The sequence below is a fragment of the Anolis sagrei genome, chromosome 9 (genome assembly GCF_037176765.1).
Source record: "Anolis sagrei isolate rAnoSag1 chromosome 9, rAnoSag1.mat, whole genome shotgun sequence".
Taxonomy (NCBI): domain Eukaryota; kingdom Metazoa; phylum Chordata; class Lepidosauria; order Squamata; family Dactyloidae; genus Anolis; species Anolis sagrei.
This window is the reverse complement of record NC_090029.1, coordinates 32,925,630-32,953,458: the sequence shown is the minus strand read 5'-3', so window position 1 is coordinate 32,953,458 and position 27,829 is coordinate 32,925,630. Positions and strand designations below refer to the sequence as shown.

The 27,829-nt window shown below is 43.6% G+C and overlaps 2 protein-coding genes across 3 annotated transcripts in view; both read right to left on the bottom strand.

Moving 5' to 3' along the window:
* The window catches only part of ADAMTSL3 (ADAMTS like 3), a 218,405-nt gene extending 196,089 nt beyond the window's left edge, over positions 1–22,316 (bottom strand). Inside the window, exons 1-2 of the mRNA XM_067471432.1 lie at positions 22,201–22,316; positions 16,938–17,025 (exon numbers count right to left, since the gene is read on the bottom strand). Coding sequence (XP_067327533.1) covers positions 16,938–17,015 — 78 coding nt within the window. The 5' untranslated portion in view covers positions 17,016–17,025; positions 22,201–22,316. The remainder of the gene's footprint in view (positions 1–16,937; positions 17,026–22,200) is intronic.
* Positions 22,317–26,047: 3,731 nt separating this feature from the next.
* Positions 26,048–27,829, bottom strand: part of SH3GL3 (SH3 domain containing GRB2 like 3, endophilin A3) — a 30,902-nt gene continuing 29,120 nt past the window's right edge. For both annotated transcript variants that reach the window (XM_060755220.2, XM_060755221.2), the window contains exon 9: positions 26,048–26,749. In XM_060755220.2, coding sequence (XP_060611203.2) covers positions 26,544–26,749 — 206 coding nt within the window. In that variant the 3' untranslated portion in view covers positions 26,048–26,543. The remainder of the gene's footprint in view (positions 26,750–27,829) is intronic.

Below are 27,829 nucleotides of genomic sequence, written 5' to 3'. Positions count from 1 at the left end.
GGTGCCACCACCAAGACGGCCCTGTCTCTTGTCTCCACCAAACATATTAGTGATGAAGGCGGTAACGAGAGCAGGGCCTCTCTGGATGATCTTAAGGTCGTAGGATTAGGAACTTCGGTTTCAGATAACAAAAATGAACTGCAACCAGTGGAGCTCCTTAAACAGGAGGGTTGACCACTCCCTGCAAGAAGCACCTGCAAAATATTCCCATCCAAGCCCAAGTAACAAAGGTGGAGGCATTACTTTTCATTCAACCCTTCTCCTAATTTACAACTTTCCTTTTTGTAGAGATTCATTTATTACTGACTTGGCCACGGTAGTCCACGCTCTGGTTACATCCCGTATTGATTACTGCAACGCGCTCTACGTGGGGTTGCCCTTGAAGACTGCTCGGAAGCTTCAGTTGGTCCAGCGCTCGGCAGCCAGGTTGCTAATGGGAGCGGCACTCAGGGAGCGTACCACTCCTCTGTTGAGCCAGCTCCACTGGCTGCCAATCTGCTACCGGGCACAATTCAAGGTGCTGGCTTTAGCCTATAAAGCCCTAAACGGTTCTGGCCCCACTTACCTCTCCGAACGCATCTCCACCTATGAACCTACTAGAACATTAAGATCGTCTGGGGAGGCCCTGCTCTCGGTCCCGCCTGCGTCACAGGCGCGCTTGGCGGGGACGAGAGACAGGGCCTTCTCAGTGGTGGCCCCTCGGCTATGGAATGCCTTACCGGTAGACATCAGACAGGCACCATCGTTGCTGGCGTTTCGGAGAAAGGTCAAGACCTGGCTTTATGAACAAGCGTTTGGTTAAGCAGTGCAACCAATCATAGGAAGACGGTAAATGGAACATAGGAATGGCACAAGGATTATGAGATCGGATCTGATTTCATTGAGGCGCTATGTTTGTTTCATGTTGTTTGTTAATTGTTGTGGATCGGTGTTGTTGATCCTGTTGTTACATTTGTTGTGTTTTTAATTGCACTGACATTGTTATGATAATTTGTATCTTTGTAAACCGCATTGAGTCGCCTGTTTGGGCTGAAAAATGCGGTATAGAAATAAAGCAAATAATAATAATAATAATAATAATAATAATAATAATAATAATTACTGTATGAAGGAACACTAAACTCAAGCCTTCACCAGTGTCACCATTTATACTCTAGTTACCATTCATGAGTATTACACTTAAAACGACTTAGTTTTCAATTACAACTATTACTTTTGTATATAAAAGAGATCCGGATATACAGAAATAACTGAAACCCGAAAGCCTAACCATCTTTATTAGGTAGATTAATAAAACTCCTTTATACAAGCTTGGAGAAATAAAAAAAAAGGCTTTTAATACAGCCTTTATGGTTCACAAACTCGGCCTCCGAAAGCAGCACTTATTCTTAATAGCCACTCCTTGGATAAGTAGGTTACCAAGAGGCTTTTCCCTTTGCTAACATTCATGAACTTTACATGCAAAAAAAAAATTCTATTAGCACTTGAAAGAGCCCCGAACATACATAAATCTTCTGTGCGGTTACGGTCTACAGACACTACATAATGTGCCACATTAAAATAAATATTCATGCGCTGGCCTTGCCAACATTTGGCTGTCATAATTACAAAGCAGAGGCAAACACATACTATTCTTGCGACTGGTTTTGAAGGAACCATCTAAAAATTATGGTGGTGCTTTATTTTTGAAGTTCAGTGGCCCAATCTCAAACCTCAGTTCGAGAAGAAATAAAAAAAAAGTTTGAGATATTAAGTTGACAGAAGGAAAAGAAAACGAGCCTTCCAAAAAGAGAGAGAGGCTCATTTATAATTTCCTTTGGTAAAAGATAACATATTGGGTTTAAGTCAGTATAAAATATCAAATACATTTTATATACAGAGGATCTATTCATAGCACTTTGTAAAGGCAACACATGCAGCAAATTATACTATTAAACGCTTAATCCTAATAAAGCTTGGATTTCAGTCTTAACAATAAAGCTTGCATAAACCTTGCTATGGTTGAAACACGACTCTGGAACTAACTTATATAATAAAAAAAAACCCTTCAAGTAGCTAAAATGGATATATTAATTGGACGTCTGGGATGGAGAACTGGGTAGCCAGGCTTTGCAACTGCGACAAGGTACTACTTCTCCAAAAGTTAACATTTAAATGTAAAATTTGGGATTTTTGAATCAATTCTCTATCAATGTAAACAGGATTCTAGGGTGACAGATTTTAAAATAGGCAGAGGAACGAGAGACCAGATTGCCAATATCCCGATGCTGGAGAATGGAGAAAGGCAGGGAGTTCCAGAAAAACATCTACTTCTGCTTTATTGACTATTCTAAAGCCTTTGACTGTGTGGATCATAATAAATTGTGGCAAGTTCTGGGTGGGATGGGCATCCCAAGCCCCCTTCCCTCTCTCCTGAGGAATCTGGACAAGGACCAAGGAGCCACAGTAAGAACTGACCATGGAACAACAGACAGGTTCAAGGTTGGGAAAGGCGTACGGCAAGGCTGCATCCTCTCACCCAACCTCTTTAACTTGTATGCAGAACACATCATGCAAGGATGTGCGGGGCTCGACGAATGCAAAGCTGGGGTGAAAATTGCTGGAAGAAGCATTAACAACCTCAGATATGCAGATGACACCACTCTGATGGCCCAAAGCGAGGAGGAGCTGAGGAGCCTTCTAATCAAGGTGAAAGAAGAAAGCGCAAAAGCCGGGTTGCAGCTAAACATCAAAAAAACCAAGATTATGGCAACAAGAATGATTGACAACTGGAAAATAGAGGGAGAAAACGTGGAGGCCGTGACAGACTTTGTATTTCTAGGCGCAAAGATTACTGCAGATGCAGACTGTGGCCAGGACATCAGAAGACGCTTCCTTCTTGGGAGGAGAGCAATGTCCAATCTCGACAAAATAGTCAAGAGTAGAGACATCAGACTGGCAACAAAGATCCATTGCCTAGTCAAAGCCATGATATTCCCTGTAGTCACCTACGGATGTGAGAGCTGGACACAGAAATCCTATGACCAACAGAAAATACTGGAAGGGTTTGGTGGGCATTGACCTTGAGTATTGGTGTTGTAGTTCATGTACGTCCAGAGAGCATTGTGGACTCGAACAATGATGGATCTGGAGCAAACTTGGCATGAATCCCCAATATGCTCAAAGTGTTTTCTGTTGGTCATGGGAGTCCTTTGTGCTAAGTTTGGCCCAATTTCATCATTGGTGGGGTTCAGAATGCTCTTTGATTGTAGGTGAACTATAAATCCCAGCAACTACAACTCCCAAATGACAAAACCAGGTTGTTTTTAGTGAAGGACATACATACATTGGGTTGTTAGGTGTCTTGTGTCCAAATTTGGTGTTCAATTTGTGCAGTGGTTTTTGAGTTGTGTTAATCCCACAAACGAACATTACATTTTTATTTATATAGATGATGATGATGATGATTATTATTGCAAGGTTGGCGATTTACAGCCAATTGTAATAGATTTCATTGTTTCATCAGATGGATGATGCCATTTATTTATTTATTTATTTGGGGTTCTTCTACCCCGCCCATCTCACCCCGAAGGGGACGCAGGGCGGCTTACAAAAGCAAGGCACAATTTGATGCCTGCATCATAAAAACAATCAAACACAAAATTACATAAATACACAGTCAACACCAAATATACATTATAACCATAAAATCAATAAAATCAATAAAACCAAATACAAACCCAGTTTCTCCTCTTACATGGTCAGCGTTCGCTACTCATAGATCTAGTTTTACATTCCACTTCATCAATCCTGCTGGTCTTACTCGCCTGGTTGTCTGATTTAGTTGCCGGAGTGCCCAAAGGCCTGGTCCCATAACCAAGTCTTCACCCTTCTCCTAAAGGCGAGGAGGGATGATGATGCCCTGATTTCCCCCAGGAGTGAGTTCCACAGGTGAGGGGCCACCACTGAGAAAGCCCTGCTCCTCGTCCCCACCAGCCTCACTTGTGACAGTGGTGGGGTCGATAGCAGGGCCTCCCCAGATGATCTCAGACTCCGAGGTGGGACGTAGAGGGAGATACGTTCGGACAGATACACTGGACCGGAACCGTACAGGGTTTTGTAGGTCAAAACCAGCACCTTGAATTGTGCTTGGAACTGAATCGGCAGCCAGTGGAGCTGGCACAGCAGGGGGGTGGTATGCTCCCTGTATGTCGCTCCGGTGAGCAATCTGGCTGCCGCTCGCTGGACTAGTTGAAGTTTCCAAACAGTCTTCAAGGGCAACCCCACGTAGAGCGCATTGCAGTAGTCTATTCGGGATGTAACAAGAGCGTGGACCACCGTGGCCATATCAGACTTCCCGAGGTACGGGTGCAACTGGTGCACAAGTTTTAATTGCGCAAAAGCTCTCCCGGCCACCGCTGAGACCTGGGGTTCCAGGCCAGGATCACTCCCAAGCTGCCAACCTGCGTCTTCAGGGGGAGTGTAACCCCGTCCAGCACAGGCTGTAACCCTATACCCTGTTCGGCCTTACGACTGACCAGTAGGACCTCTGTCTTGTCTGGATTCAATTTCAATTTGTTAGCTCTCATCCAGTCCGACACAGCAGCTAGACACCGATTCAAGGTCTGGACAGCCTCCTTGGTGACAGGTGAGAAGGAGTGACAGATCTGGCGATGATGGTGCTGATTATAAGTTTTGACATAATTGTTTTATAGTTTGTATCTAAACATTCACACCTTAGTCAATTGGAGTTTAACTTAACATCCATGTCATTGCAGTGGTACCCTTTAGCAGCCAGAAGCGTGAAATGTCATTCTGATCATCTCATTCTTTAAGCAGCAGCTGTTCAAACAGGTTGAAACATGTAATTATTATGTCTGCAGTCTTACGCAGGGAGGGTCAAATCTTGCTACTTGGAAATTACTAATGAATTGAACTTTCTTGGGAGTCTTTCACCTTCCCACAAATGTGACTTTGCCTAAAAGATTTTTCATAGGGCTTACAATTCAGGCACTTTTGGACTCCTGCTTGCTGAGGAGTTCCAGCGAGTGTCTCTGTAGATCTTAGAAAACTACTTCTTGATTTAAGTCATTGACGTGCTGGCTGATATACAAACAAGGGTCTGGAGAACAAGCCCTATGAGGAGTGGCTTGGGGAACTGGGCATGTTTAGCCTGAAGAAGAGAAGGCTGAGAGGAGATATGATAGCCATGTATAAATATGTGAGAGGAAGCCACAGGGAGGAGGAGGGAGCAAGCTTGTTTTCTGCTTCCTTGGAGACTAGGACGCAATGGAACAATGGCTTCAAACTACAAGAGAGGAGATTCCATCTAAACATGAGGAAGAACTTCCTGACTGTGAGAGCCGTTCAACTCTCTGCCCCGGAGTGTGGTGGAGGCTCCTTCTTTGGAAGCTTTTAAGCAGAGGCTGGATGGCCATTTGTCAGGGGTGATTTGAATGCAATATTCCTGCTTCTTGGCAGAATGGGGTTGGACTGGATGGCCCATGAGGTCTCTTCCAACTCTTTGATTCTATGATTCTATGATAGCGGATGAGCTGGAAATGTCACTGCCTTGGTCCTTTCACTATTGGCTGCTACTTCCTGGCGGATGTCAGGTGGTGCAATACCGGCTAGACTATAATTTCTCCAGTGGTGTAGGGCGCAGACACCCCATGATAATGCGGCATGTCTCATTAAGAGCCACATCCACTGTTTTAGCGTGGTGAGATGTGTTCCACACTGGGCATGCATACTCAGCAGAAGAGTAGCATAGCACAAGGGCAGATGTCTTCACTGTGTCTGGTTGTGATCCCCAGGTTGTGCCAGTCAGATTTCGTATGGTATTGTTTCTAGCGCCCACTTTTTGCTTGATGTTCAGGCAATGCTTCTTGTAGGTCAGAGCACGGTCCAGAGTGACTCCTCCCAGGTATTTGGATGCGCTGCAATGCTCCAGTGGGATTCCTTCCTTCCCAGGTAATCATCCTCAGAGCTCGGGATGCTTGTCTGTTCTTGAGGTGAAAGGCTCATGTCTGTGTTTAGATGGTTTAGGGATCAGCTGGTTTTCCACGCAGATGATGAAACAGTACCAGAGTGCATTGCCTTAGCACAGAGTCACCTTGATTCCAGCTTTCTCCCTGCCTCCTATGTGACCAAAGCTTCTGTTTACAAACCTGAAGGATTCTGGTTTCAATACTCCAGAAACCACCACATTACATAAATGGGAGGCAAAAACAATAAAGCACATCTTGAAATATTAAGGAACTTATGAAAGTTCAGGGTGTGCCTCTGCAGTGCAGGACCTTGGCTACTCCTCCGCTGCAGCTTACAAGAAGTGTGTAATGATGGGAGGAGGATCCAAACTGCTCCTCCTAAGATCCAGATTTTTGGCACAGCAAAGAGAAGCACAACTCTATTTCGACCCATAAACAAACACTCAACTTAGTCGCCCTACGCGGCAGTGTTATTAAACAACAGGGATCGCCCACATTGACAGTAATAGCATATAGCAGCAATGTGGTCATTACAATGCTAAGAGAGCTTGGAATCGTTTTGCCATTCGGCTTGCCTTACGTGCATTCCACATCTTTTGGAGCCATCCAGAAGTGTGGCAAACTGGACAATTTCAGGAAACCAAATTAATAAAGTTTTGGTTAACTTTTTCTCTTTAGGAACATTTAATATAAAGGAAATATAGATATTAAACTGTGTCTAAATCTGGGTTAATACTCTTTTGCAATCATTCGCAGCTTGGGTGTGATCTTGGACTCATCGCTGAGCCTGGAACCTCAGGTCTCAGCGGTGACCAGGAGAGCATTTGCACAGTTAAAGCTTTTGCGCCAGCTGCGCCCGTACCTTGGGAAGTCTGACTTGGCCACGATGGTCCACGCTCTGGTTACATCCTGCTTAGACTACTGCAACGCTCTCTACGTGGGGTTGCCTTTGAAGACTGCTCGGAAGCTTCAAATGGTCCAGCGTTCGGCAGCCAGGTTGCTAACTGGAGCGGCACTCCTCTGTTGCGCCAGCTCCACTGGCTGCCAGTTTGCTACTGGGCACAATTCAAAGTGCTGGCGTTAGCCTATAAAGCCCTAAACGGTTCTGGCCCTACTTACCTCTCCGAATGCATCTCCTCCTATGAACCGACCAGGACACTAAGATCGTCTGGGGAGGCCCTGCTCTCGGTCCCGCCTGCATCGCAGGCACGCCTGGCGGGGACGAGAGACAGGGCCTTCTCAGTGGTGGCCCCTCGGCTGTGGAATGCCCTGCCTGCAGACATCAGATCGGCCCACTCGCTGTTGGCGGAGGAAGGTGAAGATCTGGCTATTCGAACAAGCGTTTGACTAAACAGTGAAATTGAACATAGGAATACGGAACAATTGATAATGAGAGTGGATTCTGATTTTATTGTTGAGGCGTTATGATTGTTATACTGTTGTTAATTGTTGATGTTATAATCTGTTTTAATTGCATTATACTGTTTTGTGATATTTTGCATTGTTGTGTAAACCGCTTTGAGTCGCCTAAGGGCTGAGAAAAGCAGCATAGAAATAAAGTAAATAAATAAATTATTTCAAAAAAAATTACAGAAGTGTCTGTGAAGGATGTTGCATTTATGCTACAAGGGACTATACACCTCACATTTGCATGTTGTTTGTACTTTGATGTATTTGTTTTAATACCCATATAAGCTTAATTTCATGTTAATATTTATCTTTTATGGGACTCCCTGGTGGCGCAATGGGTTAAGCCACTTAGCTGCTGAACTTGCTCATCGAAAGATTAGCAGTTCAAATCCGGGGAGCAGGGTGAGCTCCCACTGTTAGCCCCAGCTTCTGCCAACCTAGCAGTTTGAAAACATGCAAATGTGATTAGATCAATAGGTACCACTCTGACGAGAAGGTAACGGCACTCCATGCAGTCATGCCAGCCATATGACCTTGGACGCGTCTACGGACAACGCTTCATGGGACTATTCACCTCACATGCTGTTTTAATTGTACTTGGATGTATTTGTTTTAATACCCATAATAAGCTTAATTTCATGTTAATTTTTATCTTTTATGGGGCTTCCTGATGTCACAATGGGTTAAGCTACTAAGCTGCTGAACTTGCTGACCGAAAGACTGGCGGTTTGAATCCGGGGAGTAGAGTGAGCTCTCACTGTTAGCCACAGCTTATGCCAACCTACCAGTTCAAAAATATGCAAATGTGAGTAGATCAATAGGTACCACTCAGCGAAAGTGACGGTGCTCCACTGTTAGCCCCAGCATATGCCAACCTAGCAGTTCAAAAACATGCAAATGTGAGTAGATCAATAGTAGTGGGAAGGTGACGGTGCTCCATGCAGTCATGCTGGCCACATGACCTTGGAGGCATCTACGGACAATGCTCTTTGGCTTAGAAATTGAGATGAGCACCCATCTCCAGAGTCGGACACAACTGAACTTAATGTCAGGGGAAAACATTTACCTACCTTATTTATTTTTTATACATTTTGAATTGTATTGCTTTTTATGTATGAGATACTTTGGGTCTCAATTCTGAAAGAAAAGCATAACAACAATAATAACAATAACAATAAAAAACAATTTAAAGATCAAACTGCAAAGACTCTGGCACAAACCAGCAAAGGTGGTCCCAGTGGTGCTCGGCACACTGGGTGCAGTGCCTAAAGACCTTGGCCTGCACTTAAACACAATCAGCACTGACAAGTAGGGCTGGGCAACCACGGAAAAAATTGTTTCTAAACTCAATTCGTTTTTAGGGGGTTTTTGCGTTTCGATTTTTAAATTAATTCTGAAATTTTCCTTAAAAAATATTCGATATTTACAAAATTTCGTAAATTACGAATCGATTTCGAAACAATTACGAATCGATTCGTTAATGGCGGGCGCGATCGCGCAATACGCTAAAAAAAACCTCCAAATGGGACAGGAAGCTTCCCTCTCCCTCTGTTGTTGACTGTTGGTGTGATAATTTATTTTTTTTTCACTGAGAAAACAAACAACGACTATAAAACTTGCACCAGACATGCGGAAATAATAACGAAACGATACCAAATCAATTACGAATCGATTTCGAAACAATTACGAAATGAATTGAAAAAATTCGTTTTGTTTTTTAGTTGCTCCTGAATGGTTCAATATCGCTTCGTTATCAAAAAAAATAACGAATTAATAACGAATTACGAAATTAACGAACGAAACCGCCCAGCCCTACTGACAAAATTACCACCTTCCAGCTGCAAAAGGCCACCTTACTGGGACCTGCATGCATTATTCGCCGATACATCACAAAGTCCTAGACACTTGGGAAGTGTCCGACGTGTGATCCAATGCAACAACCGGCAGAGTGATCTTGTCTGCTGTGGACTCATCTTGTGTTTCAAATAATAATAATAATAATCCTGTACTCAATAGAGCTGCACTCTGTTCTAACACACACATTGTGAAATGATTTTATCCTGAAATGGATACAAATTGTACTGGACTGGTTTTCTACACATCTGCTTTCAATTCACTTGTGTTTTTGTGTTGCTTTTGTATGCCTCCAGGTTGACTTTTGACTTATGATGATCCTCTCAAGGGGTTTTCTTGGCCAAGATTTCTCCAGGGGAGGCTTACCATTGCTTTCTTCAAAACTTTCCCCAAATCACCCAGTGTTTTTTCCTAATAAAGAAAGGGTTTAAACCCTAATTTTTCAAAGTTCTAGTTGAACATTCAAACCATGATACCACACTGCCTTAATGCAGTTGGGTTTCAGCATTACAACACAACAAAACAAAACAAAAAAAGATATGTGTCCATTTCAAATCTCATTGTAAGCCACTGTTGCACCCCAGGCCTGGAGACACCTATGACCACACAAGAGTCCAGAATATAAGCAAACAGTTTATTGTAAAAGCACATAAAATAAAGAAAAAAAGAGGAATAATCCAAAAAGGTTAAGCAAATAGTGATAACCACACAGGAATCCATATGTCTCATAAAAGTCGAAAGTTAACATATTTATTTATTTATTTATTTTATTTACTGCGCTTATAAACCGCAATTCTCAGCCCAAGGGCGACTCATTGCGGTGTACAACATGGAAAAACAAGTGCAAATTACAAAACATGGTGTAAAATTATCCACAATTCATCATTATCAGAAAAACATCTTATCAAAACATCAACATTACTACAAAAGCCATTCCGAGTCGTCTCATCGTCAAGCCCACAATCCGATATCATTTCCGTTGTTCCATTCCTATGGTCAAATTACCAGTCATTGCACTTCTTGATCAAATGCCTTCTTAAACAGCCAGGTCTTTAACTTCCTGCGGAATATCAACAGGGAGGGGGCTAGCCTGATGTCCACGGGAAGGGTGTTCCACAGCCGAGAACACTGCCTGAACATCAAGCAAAAAGTGGGTGCTAGAAACAATATCATACGAAAGCTGACAGGCACAACCTGGGGATCACAACCAGACACAGTGAAGACATCTGCCCTTGCGCTATGCTACTCTGCTGCTGAGTATGCATGCCCAGTGTGGAACACATCTCACCACGCTAAAACAGTGGATGTGGCTCTTAATGAGACATGCCGCATTATCACGGGGTGCCTGTCCAGGAATAGCCCAAAATCACAAGTACAGCATAAATCCATAAGCAAAAGTACACTTAATAAAACTCGAGCAGGAAGCATAATACAAGGATATAAGAAACTTCCAGGATACTTGAATCCAAAACCAGGACTTGACATCATGACTCAAGTCTAGTTTCTAACTCGAAAGCCAACATTGCCTGAACTAGGTTGTTGTAGGTTTTTTCAGGTTATATGGCCATGTTCTAGAGCAGTGGTTCTCAACCTTCCTAACGCTGCGACCCCTTAGTACAGATCCTCATGTTGTGGTGACCCACAACCATAACGTTATTTTCGTTGCTACTTCATAACTGTCATTTTGCTATAGTTATGAATCGTAATGTAAATATCTGATATGCAGGATGTATATTCAGTCACTGTACCAAATTTGGCACAAATACCCAATATGCCCAAATTTGAATACTGGTAAGGTTGTGGGGTGATTGATTTTGTCATTTGGTAATGCTGGAGTTGCTGGGATTAGTAGTTCACCTAAAATCAGAGAACCTTCTGAACTCCACCAATGATGGAATTGAATCAAACTTGGCACACAGAATTCCCATGACCAAGAGAAAACACTGGGAAGGTCTGGTGGACGTTGTCCTTGAGTTTTTGGAGTTGTAGTTCACCTACATCCAGAGAACTGTGGACTCAAGCAATGATGGATCTGGATCAAACTTGGCACAAATACTCAATATGCCCAAATGTGAACACTGCTAAAGTTTGGAGAAAATAGACCTTGCCATTTGGGAGTTGTAATTGTTGGGATTTATAGTTCACCCACAATGAACCCCACCAACGATAGAATTGGACCAAACTTTCCACACAGAATCCCTATGACCAACAGAAAATACTATGTTTTCTGATGGTGTTTGGCGACCCCTCTGGCACCCCCTCGCGACCCCCCCAGGGGTCCCGACCCCCAGGTTGAGAAACACTGTTCTAGAGGCAGGCCCGTAGCCAGGATTTCGATTTGGGGGGGGGGGCTGAGGTTTTGGGGGGGGGGGTTTCGGGGTGTGTGTGAGTTTTTTGGGGGGGTCGGGGGGGTGGGTTTCGGGGGGGCTGAGTCTGAGTGAGAGAGGGTTTAGCCTAGCAAACCTTTTGTATCATTACCCCAATACCCCCATGCATATGGGATATATTGAGTATGGTGATCAGATCATGATATGAATAAAGATATAGTTTAAATAATGCACCGGTAAGGCCTTTTCGCGAACCACCATGAGAATTTCGGGGGGGGCTGAAGCCCCTCAAGCCCCCCCCCCCCCACATGCCTGTCTAGAGGCATTATTTCCTGACATTTCGCCTTGAATTTGTGGAGTTACAGTTCACCCACATCCTTATGCATAGTCAGAGCATTAATTTTAAAAGCAAACAATGACTATTTCTTACTAAAAGCAATAAAAAGACTTAACTTGCGATTGCTGGGTACATAAGCTAGTATGAAAATAAATTACTTTTACAACTTATTTCCGTTTGATTTTTTAAAGAAACAAAGAAACTACAAACCAAATATAAACAACAACAACAACAAATTTATTTCCTGCCTCTCCATGCTGCTCAAGTTAACAAAATATATATTTTAATGCCTTTGCTTTTCCTTCTAGCCTTTGTTCTTTCCGCCCCCCTCCTGCCCCTTCCAGCAAAACGCAGGACAACAGCTGTTTGGATCTCCAAAGCACTCTGTTCTAAAACTGCCATTAGTCATACCAGAACTGCAGGAACTTGCATAAGTGTTGTGGTGATGCTGTCACTGCAGAAGTACATCAAAGATAACACCAAATGTTTCACTGGAGTGTGTGTTTGGCAAACTCATAACTATCTCGATTTGGGGGAGATTTTTACAGTCTAGCATACAAAAACCATGCTTCTGTACAGCCGCAATATAAACTGCCATTTTAACTCTGAATCCATCTAAAACACAGACATGTGCTTTTCATCTCAAGAACAGACAAGCATCCTGAGCTCTAAGGATGATTACCTGGGAAGGAATCCCACTGGAGCATTGCAGCGCACCCAAATACCTGGGAGTCACTCTGGACCGTGCTCTGACCTACAAGAAGCACTGCCTGAACATGAAGCAAAAAGTGGGCGCTAGAAACAATATCATACGAAAGCTGACTGGCACAACCTGGGGATCACAACCAGACACAGTGAAGACATCTGCCCTTGCGCTATGCTACTCTGCTGCTGAGTATGCATGCCCAGTGTGGAACACATCTCACCACACTAAAACAGTGGATGTGGCTCTTAATGAGACATGCCACATTATCATGGGGTGCCTGCGCCCTACACCACTGGAAAAATTACACTGCTTAGCCGGTATTGCACCACCTGACATCCACCGGGAAGTAGCAGCCAATAGTGAAAGGACCAAGGCAGAGACATCTCCAGCTCATCCCCTGTTTGGGCATCAGCCAGCACGTCAATGACTTAAATCTAGAAATAGTTTTCTAAGATCTACAGAGACACTCGCTGTAACACCTCAGCAAGCGAGAGTCCAAAAGTGGCAGGCTCAAACCCAGAACCTCAACCAATGGCTGATACCAAATGAGAGACTCCCCCCTGGGCACACAGAAGACTGGGCGACTTGGAAGGTGCTGAACAGACTGTGATATGGCACCATGAGATGCAGAACCAACCTCAAGAAATGGGGCCACAAAGTGGAATCCACGACATGCGAGTGCAGAGAGGAGCAAACCACTGACCACCTGCTGCAATGCACCCTGAGCCCTGCCACAGGCACATTGAGGGACCTTCTTGCAGCAACACCAGAGGCACTCCAAGTGGCCAGATACTGGTCAAAGGACATTTAATCAGCTACCAAACTCGCAAATTTTGTATTTTGTTTGTTTGTTTGTTTTGTTCTGTTAGAAATGTAATACAATTGACTGGTTGCCCTGACACAACACATAAAAACTCTGAATGAACAAATATTTTCATGACAACTGAGATTCTTCTTCCTTGGTGTCTGTTGTATTGACTGATCTCCTAATGATTGCAGCAGAATGAAAAGAATAAGCAAAGAAACCCAAAATAGGACCTGAGAGAGATCAGAAATGTGTTGCTTTGGATCAGGAGGAGTGTTTACCAATGTGCTTCTCCTCCAGGAATGCCAATTGACCATTGGGCAGCAACTTTTTAATGCAGGAAGGTAATCTTGAAGTATTTGGGAAACTTGGAGAAATTATGATTTTTGGAAAGGCATGACCTTGGTGGTGCAGCAGTTTAAACCACTGAGCTGCTGAACTTGCTGACCAAAAAGGTCAGCAGTTCAAATCTGGGAAGCAGGGTGAGCTCCCACTGTTAGGCCCAGCTTCTGCCAACCTAGCAGTTCAAAAACATGCAAATTACCATCTGTTAGCTGCAAAGAGCCACCCTACTCAGATCTGCATGCATCATTTGCTGAAACATTACACAGTCCTAGACACTTGGGAAGGGTTCGATGTGTCATCGAATACAAAAGCCATCATAGTGGTCTTGTTTGTTGTGTACCAATCTTGTTGTGTATCAAGTAATAATAATATTTTTTTTGTGTGTCGTGAGAAACTGCAAGTTGCTTCTGGTGTGAGAGAATTGGCCATCTGCAGGGACGTTGGCTAGCAATGCCCAGATGTTTAAATGTTTTACCATCCTTGTGGGAGGCTTCTCTCATGTCCCCACATGGGGAGCTGGAGCTAACAGAAGGAGCTCATCCGCGCTCTCCCCAGATTTGCACCTGCGACCTGTCGGTCTTCAGTCCTGCCAGCACAAGGGTTTAATCCATTGCAACACCGGGGGCTCCTTAATAATAATAATAATAATAATAATAATAATAATAATAAGTCAGCTGCAAAAGGCCTTCCTACTGGGATCTGCACGCATTATTCACCGACACATCACACAGATACAAGAAGATATTTGGGAAGTGTCCGATGTGTGATCGACTACAAAAGCCAGCAGAGTGATCTTGTTTGCTGTAAACTGATCTTGTTGTGTATCTAGTAATAATAATAATAATAATAATAATAATAAACAAAGTATGGATCGCCGATGTTGCAATCCCAGGTGACAGCGGGATTGAAGAGAAACAACTGGAAAAGCTTACATGATATGAGGATTTAAAGATCGAACTGCAAAGACTCTGGCACAAGCCAGTCAAGGGGGTCCCAGTGGTGATCAGCACACTGGGTGCAGTGCCTAAAGACCTTGGCCTGCACTTAAACACAATCAGCACTGACAAAATTATCATCTGCCAGCTGCAAAAGGCCACCTTACTGGGATCTGCACGCATTATTTGCCGATAATCTCACAGTCCTAGACACTTGGGAAGTATCCGACGTGTGATCCAATACAACAGCCAGCAGAGTGTCTGCTGTGGACTCATCTTGTGGTGTTTCAAATAATAATAATAATAATAATAATAATAATAATAATAATAATAATAATGTAATAATAATAATAATAATAATAATAATGTAATAATAATAATAATAATAATAATAATCCAATTCAACAGCCAGCAGAGTGTCTGCTGTGGACTCATCTTGTGATGTTTCAAATAATAATAATAATAATAATAATAATAATAATAATAACTCAAACAGTCCTAGATGCTTGGGAAGTGTTCAACTTGTGATTTTGTGATACGAAATCCAGCATTTAGATCTCATTTGCTGTGATATACTGTGTTTTTGTGTCAGTAAAACACAAAATAATAATAATAATAACAACAACAACAACAACAACAACAGTCCTAGACACTTGGGAAGTATCCTACGTGTGATCCAATACAACAGCCAGCAGAGTGTCTGCTGTGGACTCATCTTGTGATGTTTCTAGTAATAATAATAATAATAATAATAATAATAATAATAATAATAATAATAAATCACGCAATCCTAGACGCTTGGGAAGTGTTCAACTTGTGATGTGATACAAAATCCAGCATACAGATCTCATTTGCTGTGACATACTGTGTTTTTGTGTCAGTAAAATAATAATAACAACAACAACAACAGTCCTAGACACTTGGGAAGTGTCCGACGTGTGATCTAATTCAACAACCAACAGTGTCTGCTGTGGACTCATCTTGTTGTGTTTCAAATAATAATAATAATAATAATAATAACAACAACAACTACAACAACAGTCCTAGACACTTGGGAAGGTCTGTCACATCAGACCTTCCCAAGGGCGACTAAAATGATCAAGGAGGGCGACTAAAATGGAGAACAAGCCCTATGAGGAGCGGCTTAGGGAACTGGGCATGTTTAGCCTGAAGAAGAGAAGGCTGAGAGGAGATATGATAGTCATGTATAAATATGTGAGAGGAAGCCACAGGGAGGAGGGAGCAAGCTTGTTTTCTGCTTCCTTGGAGACTAGGACGCGGAACAATGGCTTCAAACGACAAGAGAGGAGATTCCATCTGAACATGAGGAAGAACTTCCTGACTGTGAGAGCCGTTCAGCAGTGGAACTCTCTGCCCCTGAGTGTGGTGGAGGCTCCTTCTTTTGAAGCTTTTAAGCAGAGGCTGGATGGCCATCTGTCAGGGGTGATTTGAATGCAATATTCCTGCTTCTTGGCAGGGGGTTGGACTGGATGGCCCATGAGGTCTCTTCCAACTCTTTGATTCTATGATTCTATGATTCTATCAACTGTCACCTAAACTGCCATATAATCAGGGGCGGCTCAACCCATTATGCAAAGTAAGCATTTGCAGTATAGTTCATTTTGTCCAGGGGCGCTCTTGGGGGAAAATAGACCTTGACATATGCAAGTTGTAGTTACTGGGATGTATAGTTCACCTACAATCAAAGAGCATTCTGAACTCCACCAGTGATGGAATTGAACCAAATATGGCACACAGAACTCCCACGACGAACAGAAAATATATATCAGTGATTGGTTTGGGGGGGTGGGGGGTGGGAAATACTATTTACTTACCGTGTGATTGGTTGGGCGGGGGGGAGGGGGCAAAATACTGTTTGCTTCCCGTTGAAAATTACCTAGGGCTGCCTCTGCATATAATACAGATTATCAAAGCAGATAATCCACATTATCTGCTTTGAACTGGATAATAGGAGACTACACTGCCAGATAATCTAGTTCAAACCAGACAATCTGTATTTTATTTGGCAGTGTAGAGAGGCTGAGGAAAAGAGTGCGAATAGGAAGATGGGACTAAAAGTACTGCTACCTCTCCTTAAAAACCAACAACCCAACAACCCTCTTGTATAAACAGTTGCCTTTGATCTTGGAATCAGCACTAACTATCTCAACAACTTGGAATGTTTCCATAATACGAGTCAATCATCTGCTCCGTGAGCCAATGTTCCATCTCTAGCGTTCTTGCCTTACCTGCAGATGGGCACAGATGCTGGCGAACGTGAACCAGGTGATCTCCCAAGAGAGTCCGGTGGGCTTGGCCTTGGCCATCCTCTTGCACCTTTAAGAGAAGAGAAGAGCGAGAAGGTTTCACCACTATGAAAGAATGAGCCGCGCAAAGAAGGCAAGGGCAGCCTGCCAGAATCCGAATGACTAAAGCAAACTGGGCAGCAAACCGAAGCTGAGCTTTGGAAAGCGTGCAACCTAAACAGCCGAGGTTTGTGCTGGCCAGGAAAGCAGACTCGCCGAGAACAACATGAGCCCAGCATGAAGGTTGAGAGGCTTCCAATTAGGGCAGGAGGGTGGAGGAGAAACCGCTTGCTTCGGGGGTGTTTTTTTTCTTCTTCTGCTGCTGCTCACAAGTCAGTTGATCAAGTGGACAACCTTCCCTGCTGTTCTGCCATTGCCCAACAAGTGACAGGGAAGCCAAGGAGAAATCGAACCTGCTTAGCAATTTCAACACTTCTTCCGAAGCACAGAATACAACTTCAGATCCATTTCCCAATGCTTCCAAGCAATGCAGGCACAGGATACAAAAAAAAAGGGGGGGGGGGAATGCTATTTCTGAATAAAGGACAAATGATAAATTATCAGGTTTTGGTAGCAACTCAGCTTCAAATCCACAGTGTTTACAGTTTTTCTCTGCAATGAATAAGAAGAACTCAGTGCACTCCATCAAGAGAATATTCATTTATTTATTTATTTCTTACTAGCTGTATCTGCCACGTGTTGCTGTGGCCAACCTTCCCTCCCTCTTTCCCTCCTTCTTTCTTACTCTCCTTCCTTCCCTCCCTCTTTCTCTCCTTTCTTTCTCTCCTTCCTTCACTCCCTCTTTCTCTCCATTTTTTCTTTCTCTCCTTCCTTCCTTCCCTCTTTCTCTCCTTCCTTCCCTCCTTCTTTTGTTTTTTCTTCCCTCCCTCTTTCTTTCCTTCTTTCTTTCTCTTTTTCCTTCCCTCCCTCTTTCTCTCCTTTTTTTCTTTCTCTCCTTCCTTCCCTTCTTCTTTCTCTCCTTCTTTCTTTCTCTCCTTCCTTCCCTCCCTCTTTCTCTCCTTTTTTTCTCCTTCCTTCCCTTCCTCTTTCTCTCCTTTCTTTCTCTCCTTCCTTCCTTCCCTCTTTCTTTCTTTCTTTCTTTCTCTCCTTCCTTCCCTCCCTCTTTCTCTCCTTCTTTCTCTCCTTCCTTCCCTCCCTCTTTCTCTCCTTCCTTCCCTCCCTCTTTCTCTCCTTCTTTCTCTCCTTCCTTCCCTCCCTCTTTCTCTCCTTCTTTCTCTCCTTCCTTCCCTCCCTCTTTCTCTCCTTCTTTCTCTCCTTCCTTCCTTCCTTTTTTTCTCTTTCTTTTTCTCCTTCCTTCCCTTCCTCTTTCTCTCCTTCTTTCTTTCTCTCCTTCCTTCCTTCCCTCTTTCTCTCTTTCTTTCTTTCTTTCTCTCCTTCCCTCCCTCCCTCTTTCTCTCCTTCTTTCTTTCTCTCCGTCTTTCTGTCTCCCCTTCCTTCCTTCCCTCCCTCTTTCTCTCCTTTCTTTCTCTCCTTCCTTCCTCTTTCTCTTTCTTTATTTCTCTCCTTCCCTCTTTCTCTACTTCTTTCTTTCTCTCCTTCCTTCCTTCCCTCCCTCTTTCTCTCCTTCCCTCCCTCCCTCTTTCTCTCCTTCTTTCTTTCCCTCCTTCCTTCCTTCCCTTCCTCTTTCCTTCCTTCCCTCTTTTTCTTTCCCTTCTTTCTTCTTTCTCTACCTGTTTCTTTTCTCGCTTCCTTTGCTCTTTGGTTCCATCCTTCCTTGTGTCTTTCCTTCTTTCCTTCCTTCCTTCCCTCCCTCTTTCTCTCTTTCATTCCTTCTCTCCTTCCTTCCTTCTCTACCTTGCTTTCTTTCCTTCTCTCCTTCTTTCCCTCTTTCTCTCCCTTCTTCTTTCCTTCCTCCCTTCCTTCCTTCCTTCCTTCCACCTTTCTGTGTATGTGTTTTGTGTGTGAATATATGTGTGTATATATTTCTGTATATATTTGTGCATATGTGTATATATGTGTGTTTGTGTACATATGTGTTATAATGTAATTTATTTTTGGTTTTTCGCTTTTCCAGTCTTTTCTGCTGCATTTTCCAGTGTTTTTATGAGTAATGGTCACTTATTGGCCTGATAGGTGTATTGTGTCCAAATTTTGTGTCAATTTGTCCAGTGGTTTTTGAGTTATGGTAATCCCACAAATGAACATTACATTTTTATTGATATAGGTTTACCGCATTTGTATACCGCCTTTCTTAGCCAGAGGCAACTCAAGGTGGTTCACAGTCGGCAGCGATTCAATGTCATAGCAATTATAAAGATACGGTTAAAACTGTTTTTTAAAAAATAATCCTTACTAAAATCCTTACTAAAAAAATCCTTACTAAAAAAATCCTTACTAAAAAAATCCTTACTAAAATTATAATCCGATTGCATCGTCGGTCATTCCATATATTCATTTTCGTCTAATTATGCTCCAGTAGTAAAAGCTTGCTCGAGGAGCCAGGTCTTAACCTTTTTGCGGAATGTCAGAAGGGAGGGAGATAATTTTATCTCCCTGGGAAGGGCGTTCCATAGCTGAGGGGCCGCCACTGAGAAGGCCCTGTCTCTCGTCCCCGCCAAACGCATCTGCAAAAAAGGCAGGATCGAGAGCAGGGCCTCCCCAGATGATCTTAAGGTCCTATATGATTCATAAGGAGAGATACATTCGGATAGGTAAGCCAAACCATTTGCAGAATCATACAAGTTTTAGACAACCATCTATCATACACATTGATTTGTCATTAGGCAAGGATCTCACATAACTGCTTCAAGGTGGAAAGCTCAATATTTGCAGACCAGTTGTTATTAATTTTGCCTCCTTGCAATGAGAAAGCCAATATTTTTTCCCATCCACTATCACTTAAATATATTCAAATGCAAAGACACCTATAAACACAGTGTCTGCTTAGACCTGGCCTTCACATATTCAGCATAGCTTACTCCCAAGTAAGTGCACATAGGAAATACGACAGGAGGTATCAAATTTAGTCGTGTCCAACTCTGGAGGTTGGTGCTCATTTCCATTTCTAAGCCAAGGAGCCAGCATTGTCCATAGACTTCTCCAAGGTCATGTGGCCAGCATGAATGACTGGAGCACTGTTACTTTCCCGCCAAAGCAGAACCTATTGATCTACTCACATTTGCATGTTTTCGAACTGCTGGGTTGGCAGAAGCTGTGGATAACAGCGGGAGCTCACCCCACTTCCCGGATTCAGTCATTAAGTTCAGCAGTTCAGCGGTTTAACCCACTGTGCCACCGAGGGCTCCATATAAATAAACATAATAGTAATAATAATAATGACATTAAGTCTAGTCGCGTCCGACTCTGGGGGGTGGTGCTCATCTCCATTTCTAAGCCGAAGAGCCAGCGTTGTCCGTAGGCCATGTGGCCAGTATGGAGCGTCATTACATTCGTGCTGGAGCGGTACCTATTGATCTACTCACATTTGCATGCTTTCAAACTGCTAGGTTGGCAGAAGCTGTGGCTAACAGTGGGAGCTCACACCCCTCCCCGTATTTTGTCAGCAAGTTCAGCAGTTTAACCTGCTGCGCCACCAAGGGCTCCGTATAAGTAAACATAATAGTAATAAATAATAATAATAATAATTAATAGTAATGCCTTAAAAACATTGTTATCATATTACAGTTGGATCTGATTGTTCTTGACATTGATTAATGCTTTCTCTCTAGGGTGATTCTGTAAACATCCAATGGATATCCAATTGAACATCTGTAGATATCCAATTACTGTTTTTTATTATTTCTACTGTTTTTATATAGCTTATATTTTAAGTTAATATTTTTAATTATATTTTATGTCGTTAAGGGCATTGATTGGTGACTGTAAACCGCCTTGAGTCGCCTTCGGGCTGAGAAAGTCAGTATATAAATATGGTAAATAAATAAATAATAAATAATAAGTAATTTCTAATAAATAGATACATAGCCGCTTTGAGATTCCTTGTGGAGGGAAAAAGCAGGGTATAAATAAACATAAACATAATAATTATAATATTCCCAATGCAGGTGTGTCTAAAATGAATGACTGACACATTAGGAGGAATCCAGACTTATTGACAATCCATTAACACCAATAGGATATCATTGACTTCCAAAATCTTACCCTGTCAATGCATCTACACTGCAGGGTGGATGTAGTTTGACACCGCTTTAACTGCCATGGCATCCCTGAAGCTTTCAACAGAAAGGAGGAGACCATGGAAATGAACAAAATCTGGCTAACAGTATTAAAAAAACTCAAAGATGACAACAGCAAAACAGCAGAGAGGAAACAAACAAGCACAGCTTAACACCTCTCAACAAAGGATTCTCCCAGGCTCAGCCAGGCCTTCAAATGCTAATGAAGGTGGTCAGTTGAAACATTCACACCTAGCTTCAGCAGAGAAGAGCTCATGTTCCTTGATGCGTGTCTGGGCAATGCTGCTGCGTTTGGTGGTCCCTCTGTAGACTTGTCCACAGCTGCGTGGTACACGGTAGACTCCTGCAGAAGTGAGAGGATCCCTCTTGTCCTTTGCTGAACGGAGCATTGGTTGGATTTTCTTGGTGGGTTTGTAGATTGTTTGTATGTTGTGTTTCCTCATCAGCTTCCCTCTGCGGTCAGTGGTTCCCTTGATGTATGGCAGGAACCCTTTTCCTCTGGGTGGATCTTCATCTTTACTCTCATGGCCACCAGTATTAAAAAACTCTAAAATTACTACAGCAAAACAGCAGAGAGGAAACAACCAGGCACATCTTAACACCTCTCAACAAAAGATTCTCCCAGGCTCAGCCAGGCCTTCAAATGCTAATGAAGGTGGTCAGTTGAAACATTCACACCTAGCTCCAGCAGACAAGAGTCCTTTGTCCCACCCTGGTCATTCCACAGATATATATATAACCCTTTTGCCAAGTTCCAACAGACCTCACTACCTCTGAGGATGCTTGCCATAGATGCAGGCGAAACGTCAGGAGAGAATGCCCCTAGACCATGGCCATACAGCCCGAAAAAACCCACAAGAAGCTATCCCTGAAGCTATTAAGAGTGTGGGCGCCTTCCCAAAGGGCAATTCTCACGATGCTTTGTGCGATGGCAGTTCCAGGGGTGTCAAACCGCGTTGGTTCTACAGTGCAGACCAGGCAGGCTGTCTTGATTGACACCCAAGCCACTGTTTGGGCAATCCGCCCAGTCCTGCAAAGCCATGCCTTACCTGCGAAGGGACACCTTGGCTCTCCTCCCTCTTTACCGCATCCAAGACCAGCAGGAAGGCAAGCCTCACAACTCTCCAGAAAGAGAACGTCGCGACTCGATCCCGCTTTATTTGTTTGTTTATCCGAGGCAAAAAAAAGGGGGGGATCCGGACCCAAACCACCGCCTTTTTTGCTTTTGCAGGGCGATGCCTCTGGAAAGAGCAAAGGAACAGCAGGCGCCAAAAACAAAACTATACAAAAATTGCCTTGTTATTCCGCCGGATCTTAAAATACGCCGCGAGGAGCTCGATATAATCCGGAGAAAAGGGGAGTGTTGCGCTTTTTGCAGCCAATTCGCGGCTCTGCTGAAACGGGAGAACTTGGAGCTCCCTCTCGTGGTGGATTGCAGAAGAGGTCAAATCCTTCCTTCCCTCCCTCTTTCTCTCCTCTTTCTCTCGGCCTGCCATTGAACATTGAGAAAACCAAAGTGCTCTTCCAATCCCTCTCCAATGCCAGATACAGTTTAATGGTGTAACATTAGAAAATGTGGATAATTTCCGCTACCTTGCCAGCCACTTCTCCACAAAAGTCAACATTGACACTGAAATACAACACTGCCTGAGCTCTGCGAGTGCAGCATTTTTCCATCTGAGCTCTGCGAGTGCAGCATTTTTCCGCCTGAGCTCTGCAAGTGCAGCATTTTTCCATCTGAGCTCTGCGAGTGCAGCATTTTTCCATCTGAGCTCTGCGAGTGCAGCATTTTTCCATCTGAGCTCTACGAGTGCAGCATTTTTCCATCTGAGCTCTGCGAGTGCAGCATTTTTCCATCTGAGCTCTGCGAGTGCAGCATTTTTCCATCTGAGCTCTGCGAGTGCAGCATTTTTCCATCTGAGCTCTGCGAGTGCAGCATTTTTCCATCTGAGCTCTGCGAGTGCAGCATTTTTCCGCCTGAGCTCTGCGAGTGCCGCATTTTCCCAAATGAAGCACAGAGTGTTTGAGGACCAGGATATCCGTAGGGATATCAAGGTGCTTGTTCATAAAACTATTGTCCTCCCAACCCTGCTATACGCCTGCGAGACATGGGCTATCTACAGACATCACATGCAACTCCTAGAACAATTCCATCAGGGCTGCCTCCGGAAAATCCTGCAAATCCCTTGGGAAGACCAGCGGGGAAATGTCAGCGTTCTGGAAGAAGCAAAGACCACCAGCATTGTAGTGATGGTCCTCCGCCATCAACTCCGCTGGACCAGCCACATTGTCCGGATGCCCGACCACCGTCTCCCAAGGCAGTTGCTCTACTCCGAACTCAAGAATGGAAAATGGAATGTTGGTGGGAAGGAAAAGAGATTTAAAGATGGGCTCAAAGCCAACCTTAAAAACTCTGGCATAGACACTGAGAACTGGGAAGCTCTGGCCGTTAAGCGCTCCAGCTGGAGGTCAGCTGTGACCAGCAGTGCTGCAGAATTTGAAGAGGGACAAACAGACGGAGGGCGAAAGAGAGAAACATGCCAAGAGGAATGCACATCAAGCCAATCCCGACTGAGACCGCTCTCCACCTGGAAACCAATGCCCTTACTGTGGGAGAAGTACTTACTTAGGTGATCCCTCATAGTCCGAGGATGATGGTCCTCCAAGTGTAGTATCCTGAGGGTGGGTCCGTAGGTGACTGTGGAGCCCTATTCTTGACCTGCACCTTCTCCCACAGTGAGGGCATCAGTTTCCAGGTGGAAGGCGGTCCCAGTCGGGGTTGGCTTGACAAGCCTTCCTCTTGGCACGTTTCTCTCTTTCGCCCTCTATTAGTGCCTCTTCAAATTCCGCAGCACTGCTGGTCACAGCTGACCACCAACTGGAGCGCTCAAGGGCCAGATGCAGATGAAGAGTAGGGCTCCACAGTCAGCTACGGACCCACCACCAGTACACCGGTTTTGGAAGACAATCCTACTCAGACAACGAGGGATTGCCTAAGTAAATATCAGCTGGGCAATCCTGGGATTGCAGTTTGTCTCTGCCAAACTACAAACTCCCAGAATCCCATGGCAATTAAAGTGGCATGGAACTGCATACATTCTACAAAATAAAGCCACCAGGCTATTAATGAAATAGATTTTAATTGAATGTGACTTAATGTTTTAAATCTATGTAATTATTGGATTTTATTATGTACTACCCATCCCTTGCCACGCGAAGCAGGAATATTGCATTCAAATCACCCCTGACAGATGGCCATCCAGCCTCCAGAGTTGGACACGACTGGACTTAATGTCAGAGGAAAACATTTACCTTATATATTTGTGTTTATATGTGTGTTTGCGTATATATGTGGTTTGTAATGGGTTTTTTTTTTTGCTTTTTAAGCTTTTTCTGCTGTGTTTTTCAGTGTTTTTATGAGTGATGGCCACTCGTTGGCCTGATAGGTGTCTTGTGTCCAAGTTTGGTGTCAATTCATCCAGTGGTTTTTGAGTTATGTTAATCCTACAAACGAACATTATATTTTTATTTATATAGATTTTATTTTGTGTACATTGGAGGCATCAAATTGTTGATGTGAGTACTATGCATCATTGGGCGAGTAAGTTTAAAGATGTTGAGATGGGAACATCTGACTTGTGTGACAAACAAAGAGTTGGACATTCATTGACAGCAACCACCGAGTTTCACAAGCAAAAGGTTGACAGATTGATTCAGGACAATAGTTGTATCACTCAGAGAGAAATTTCAAGGATAATCGGCATTTCACAACAACGTTTGGGTCACATTATTGCTTTGCTTGGCTATCAGAAGATCTGTGCATGATGGGTTGCCGAAACAGAGTGTCAACTTCTTCCATGATGGCTTCAGAAAACTTGTTCATCATTGGTGAAATGTATCCAATTGTCTGGTGATTATATGGAAAAGTGAATAGTGGTAGTTAAAGAGCACATTCTAAGGATTATTTCTGTGTTTGATTTATTAAAATACTAGCTGTTCCCGCCATGCGTTGCTGTGGCCAACCTCCCCTCCCTCTTTCCCTCCTTCCTTTGCTCCCTCTTTCCTTCCTTCCTTCTTCTTTCCTTCTCTCCTTCCTTCCTCCTCTACCTATTTCCTTTCTTGCCCCCTTTTTCTTTTCCTTCCTTTTTCTCTCCTTTCTTCCTTCTCTACCTCTTTCCTTCCTTCTTTCCTTCACTTTTTGCTTCCATCCTTCCTTCTCTCTTTACTTTTCTTCCCTCCCTCTTTCTCTCCTTTTCCTCTTTCCTTTCCTCCCTTTTTTCTCTTTTTCTCATTTCTTCCTTCTCTACCTCTTCCCTTCCTTCTTTCACTTTGCTTCCTTCTCCCTTTCCTTCTTTCTCTCTTTCCCTCCCTCTTTCTCTCTCTTTCCCTTTCTCTTCCTCTCTTTCCCTCCCTCTTTCTCTCTTTCCCTCCCTCTTTCCCTCTCTTTCCCTCCCTCCCTCTCTTTCCCTCCCTCTTTCCCTCCCTCTCTTCCTCTCTCTTTCCCTCCCTCCCTCTCTTTCCCTCCCTCCTTCTCTCCCTCCCTCCCTCTCTCTCTCCCTCTCTCTCTTTCTCTCTTCCTTCTTTCTTTTTTATTTCTGTATTGTCATTTGCATTTCGTCATTTAGCTTATTTGGATTTTTAAGTCCTTTCCACTGTTTTGGGGGGGATTTTATGAGTGATGGTCACTCTTTGGTCTGTTAGGGGTATAGTGTCCAAATTTTGTGTCAATTAGTCCAATGTTTTTTGAGCGATGTTAATCCCACAAATGAACATTACATTTTTATTTATATAGATTCTCATCCAAAACCAAGTAACGAAGGTGGAGGCATTACTTTTCATTCAACCCTTGTATTGAATGTCATCACCAATGTCATGTGTTACAAGACACAAAGAACGTATGGAAACATCACACTGTTTATTAACATTGGGTCAGTGAAGAATAAAAATTTGAGAGTGACATTGACAGTACAGAGGACGATCATCGGAGACCACAGTTCTACCCTTTGGCAAAGCACCGGGCACAAGAGGTACAAGCTTTTCACAATTCAGTTAAAGGTGGCGAGGATGGCTTACTGATCATCAGCTTTACCCAAAAGCAAAACCCACGGCAAGGTTGAAGGGCTGTGTGATATTCCTGGAGAGAGAAAAAATGCACTTGGGAACCACAGCTGAGATCTTCAAGGCACAAAGCGAAGGAGGAGTCCAAGATCATTTTTGCATTCCCACTTAACCAAATCGAAGCTCTTTGTGCAAACTACAGGAATGCAAAATAAATACACGTTTATATAAAAAAGTCATTTGAAAGAAGTGAGGCTTTCACAGAATGCCACACGTTGTAAAAGATCACTCCAAGCGAAGACGGGGCCGAGTCACAAAACGTGCCAGGGAATACTCACTGCGGCAAGGGCACCACAATTTCCACATAACTGATGGGGAAGAAGCCCGATTCACCGCGTAACATTCCTTCGTACCAGTTGTCGTCAATCTGATTCGTCAATGTGATGATGTCCCCTTCTTTAAAGCCAAGCTCCCCTTCATTTTCCGCCTCAAAGTCATACAACGCTTGGCAGCAAGGCTGGTCCATGTGCAACGAAGAACCTGCTCAGAGTGACATGGGAGAGGGATCAGATTTTTAGTCTTCTAGGACCCATCTTCTTGGGTCCTAGAAGATGATGAGAATTCTTTATAGGCATACAATCATAGAATCATACAGTTGGAAGAGACCTCGTGGGCCATCCAGTCCAACCCCGTGCCAAGAAGTAGGAAAATTGCATTCAAAGCACCCCCAACAGATGGCCATCCAGCCACTGCTTAAAAACCTCCAAAGAAGGAGACTGTACCACACTCCATGGCAGGGGGTTCCACTGCTGAACAGCTCTCAAAGTTAGAAAGTCCTTCCTAATGTTCAGGTGGAATCTCTTTTCTTGTAGTTTGAAGCCCTTGTTCCGCAGCCTAATTTTTTTTTGTCGTGTCAGGAGCAACTTGAGAAACTGCAATTCGCTTCTGGTGTGAGAGAATTGGCCGTCTGCAAGGACGTTGCCCAGGGGACGCCCGGATGAATGGATGTTTTTATCATCCTTGTGGGAGGCTTCTCTCATGTCCCCGCATGAGGAGCTGGAGTTCACAGAGGGAGCTCATCCGCCTCTCTCTAGATTCGAACCTGTGACCTGTTGGTCTTCAGTCCTGCCGGCACAGGGGTTTAACCCACTGCGCCACCTGGGGCTCCTGCATCCTAATCATCATCATCATCATCATCATCATCATCATCATCATCATCTTTATTTAATGTATTGTTGAAGACTTTCATGGCCGGAATCACTGGGTTGTTGTAGGTTTTCTCAGGCTATATGGTCATGTTTTAGAGGCATTCTCTCTTGATGTTTCACCTGTATCTATGGCAAGCATCCTCACTAACTCACTACCTCTGAGGATGCTTGTCATAGATGCAGGCGAAATGTCAGGAGAGAATGCCTTTAGAACATGACCATATAGCCCGAAAAAACCTACAACAACTCAAACTTAATTTATACCCTGCCACCATCTCCCCAAGGCGACTCGGGGCAGCTTACATGAGGCCACACGCATCAATAAAGAAAACGCAATATAACGCAAGACCACAACAGAAAATCAGAAAATAAAATAACATAAAGTACAAAACCAATATAAATAGGCAACACA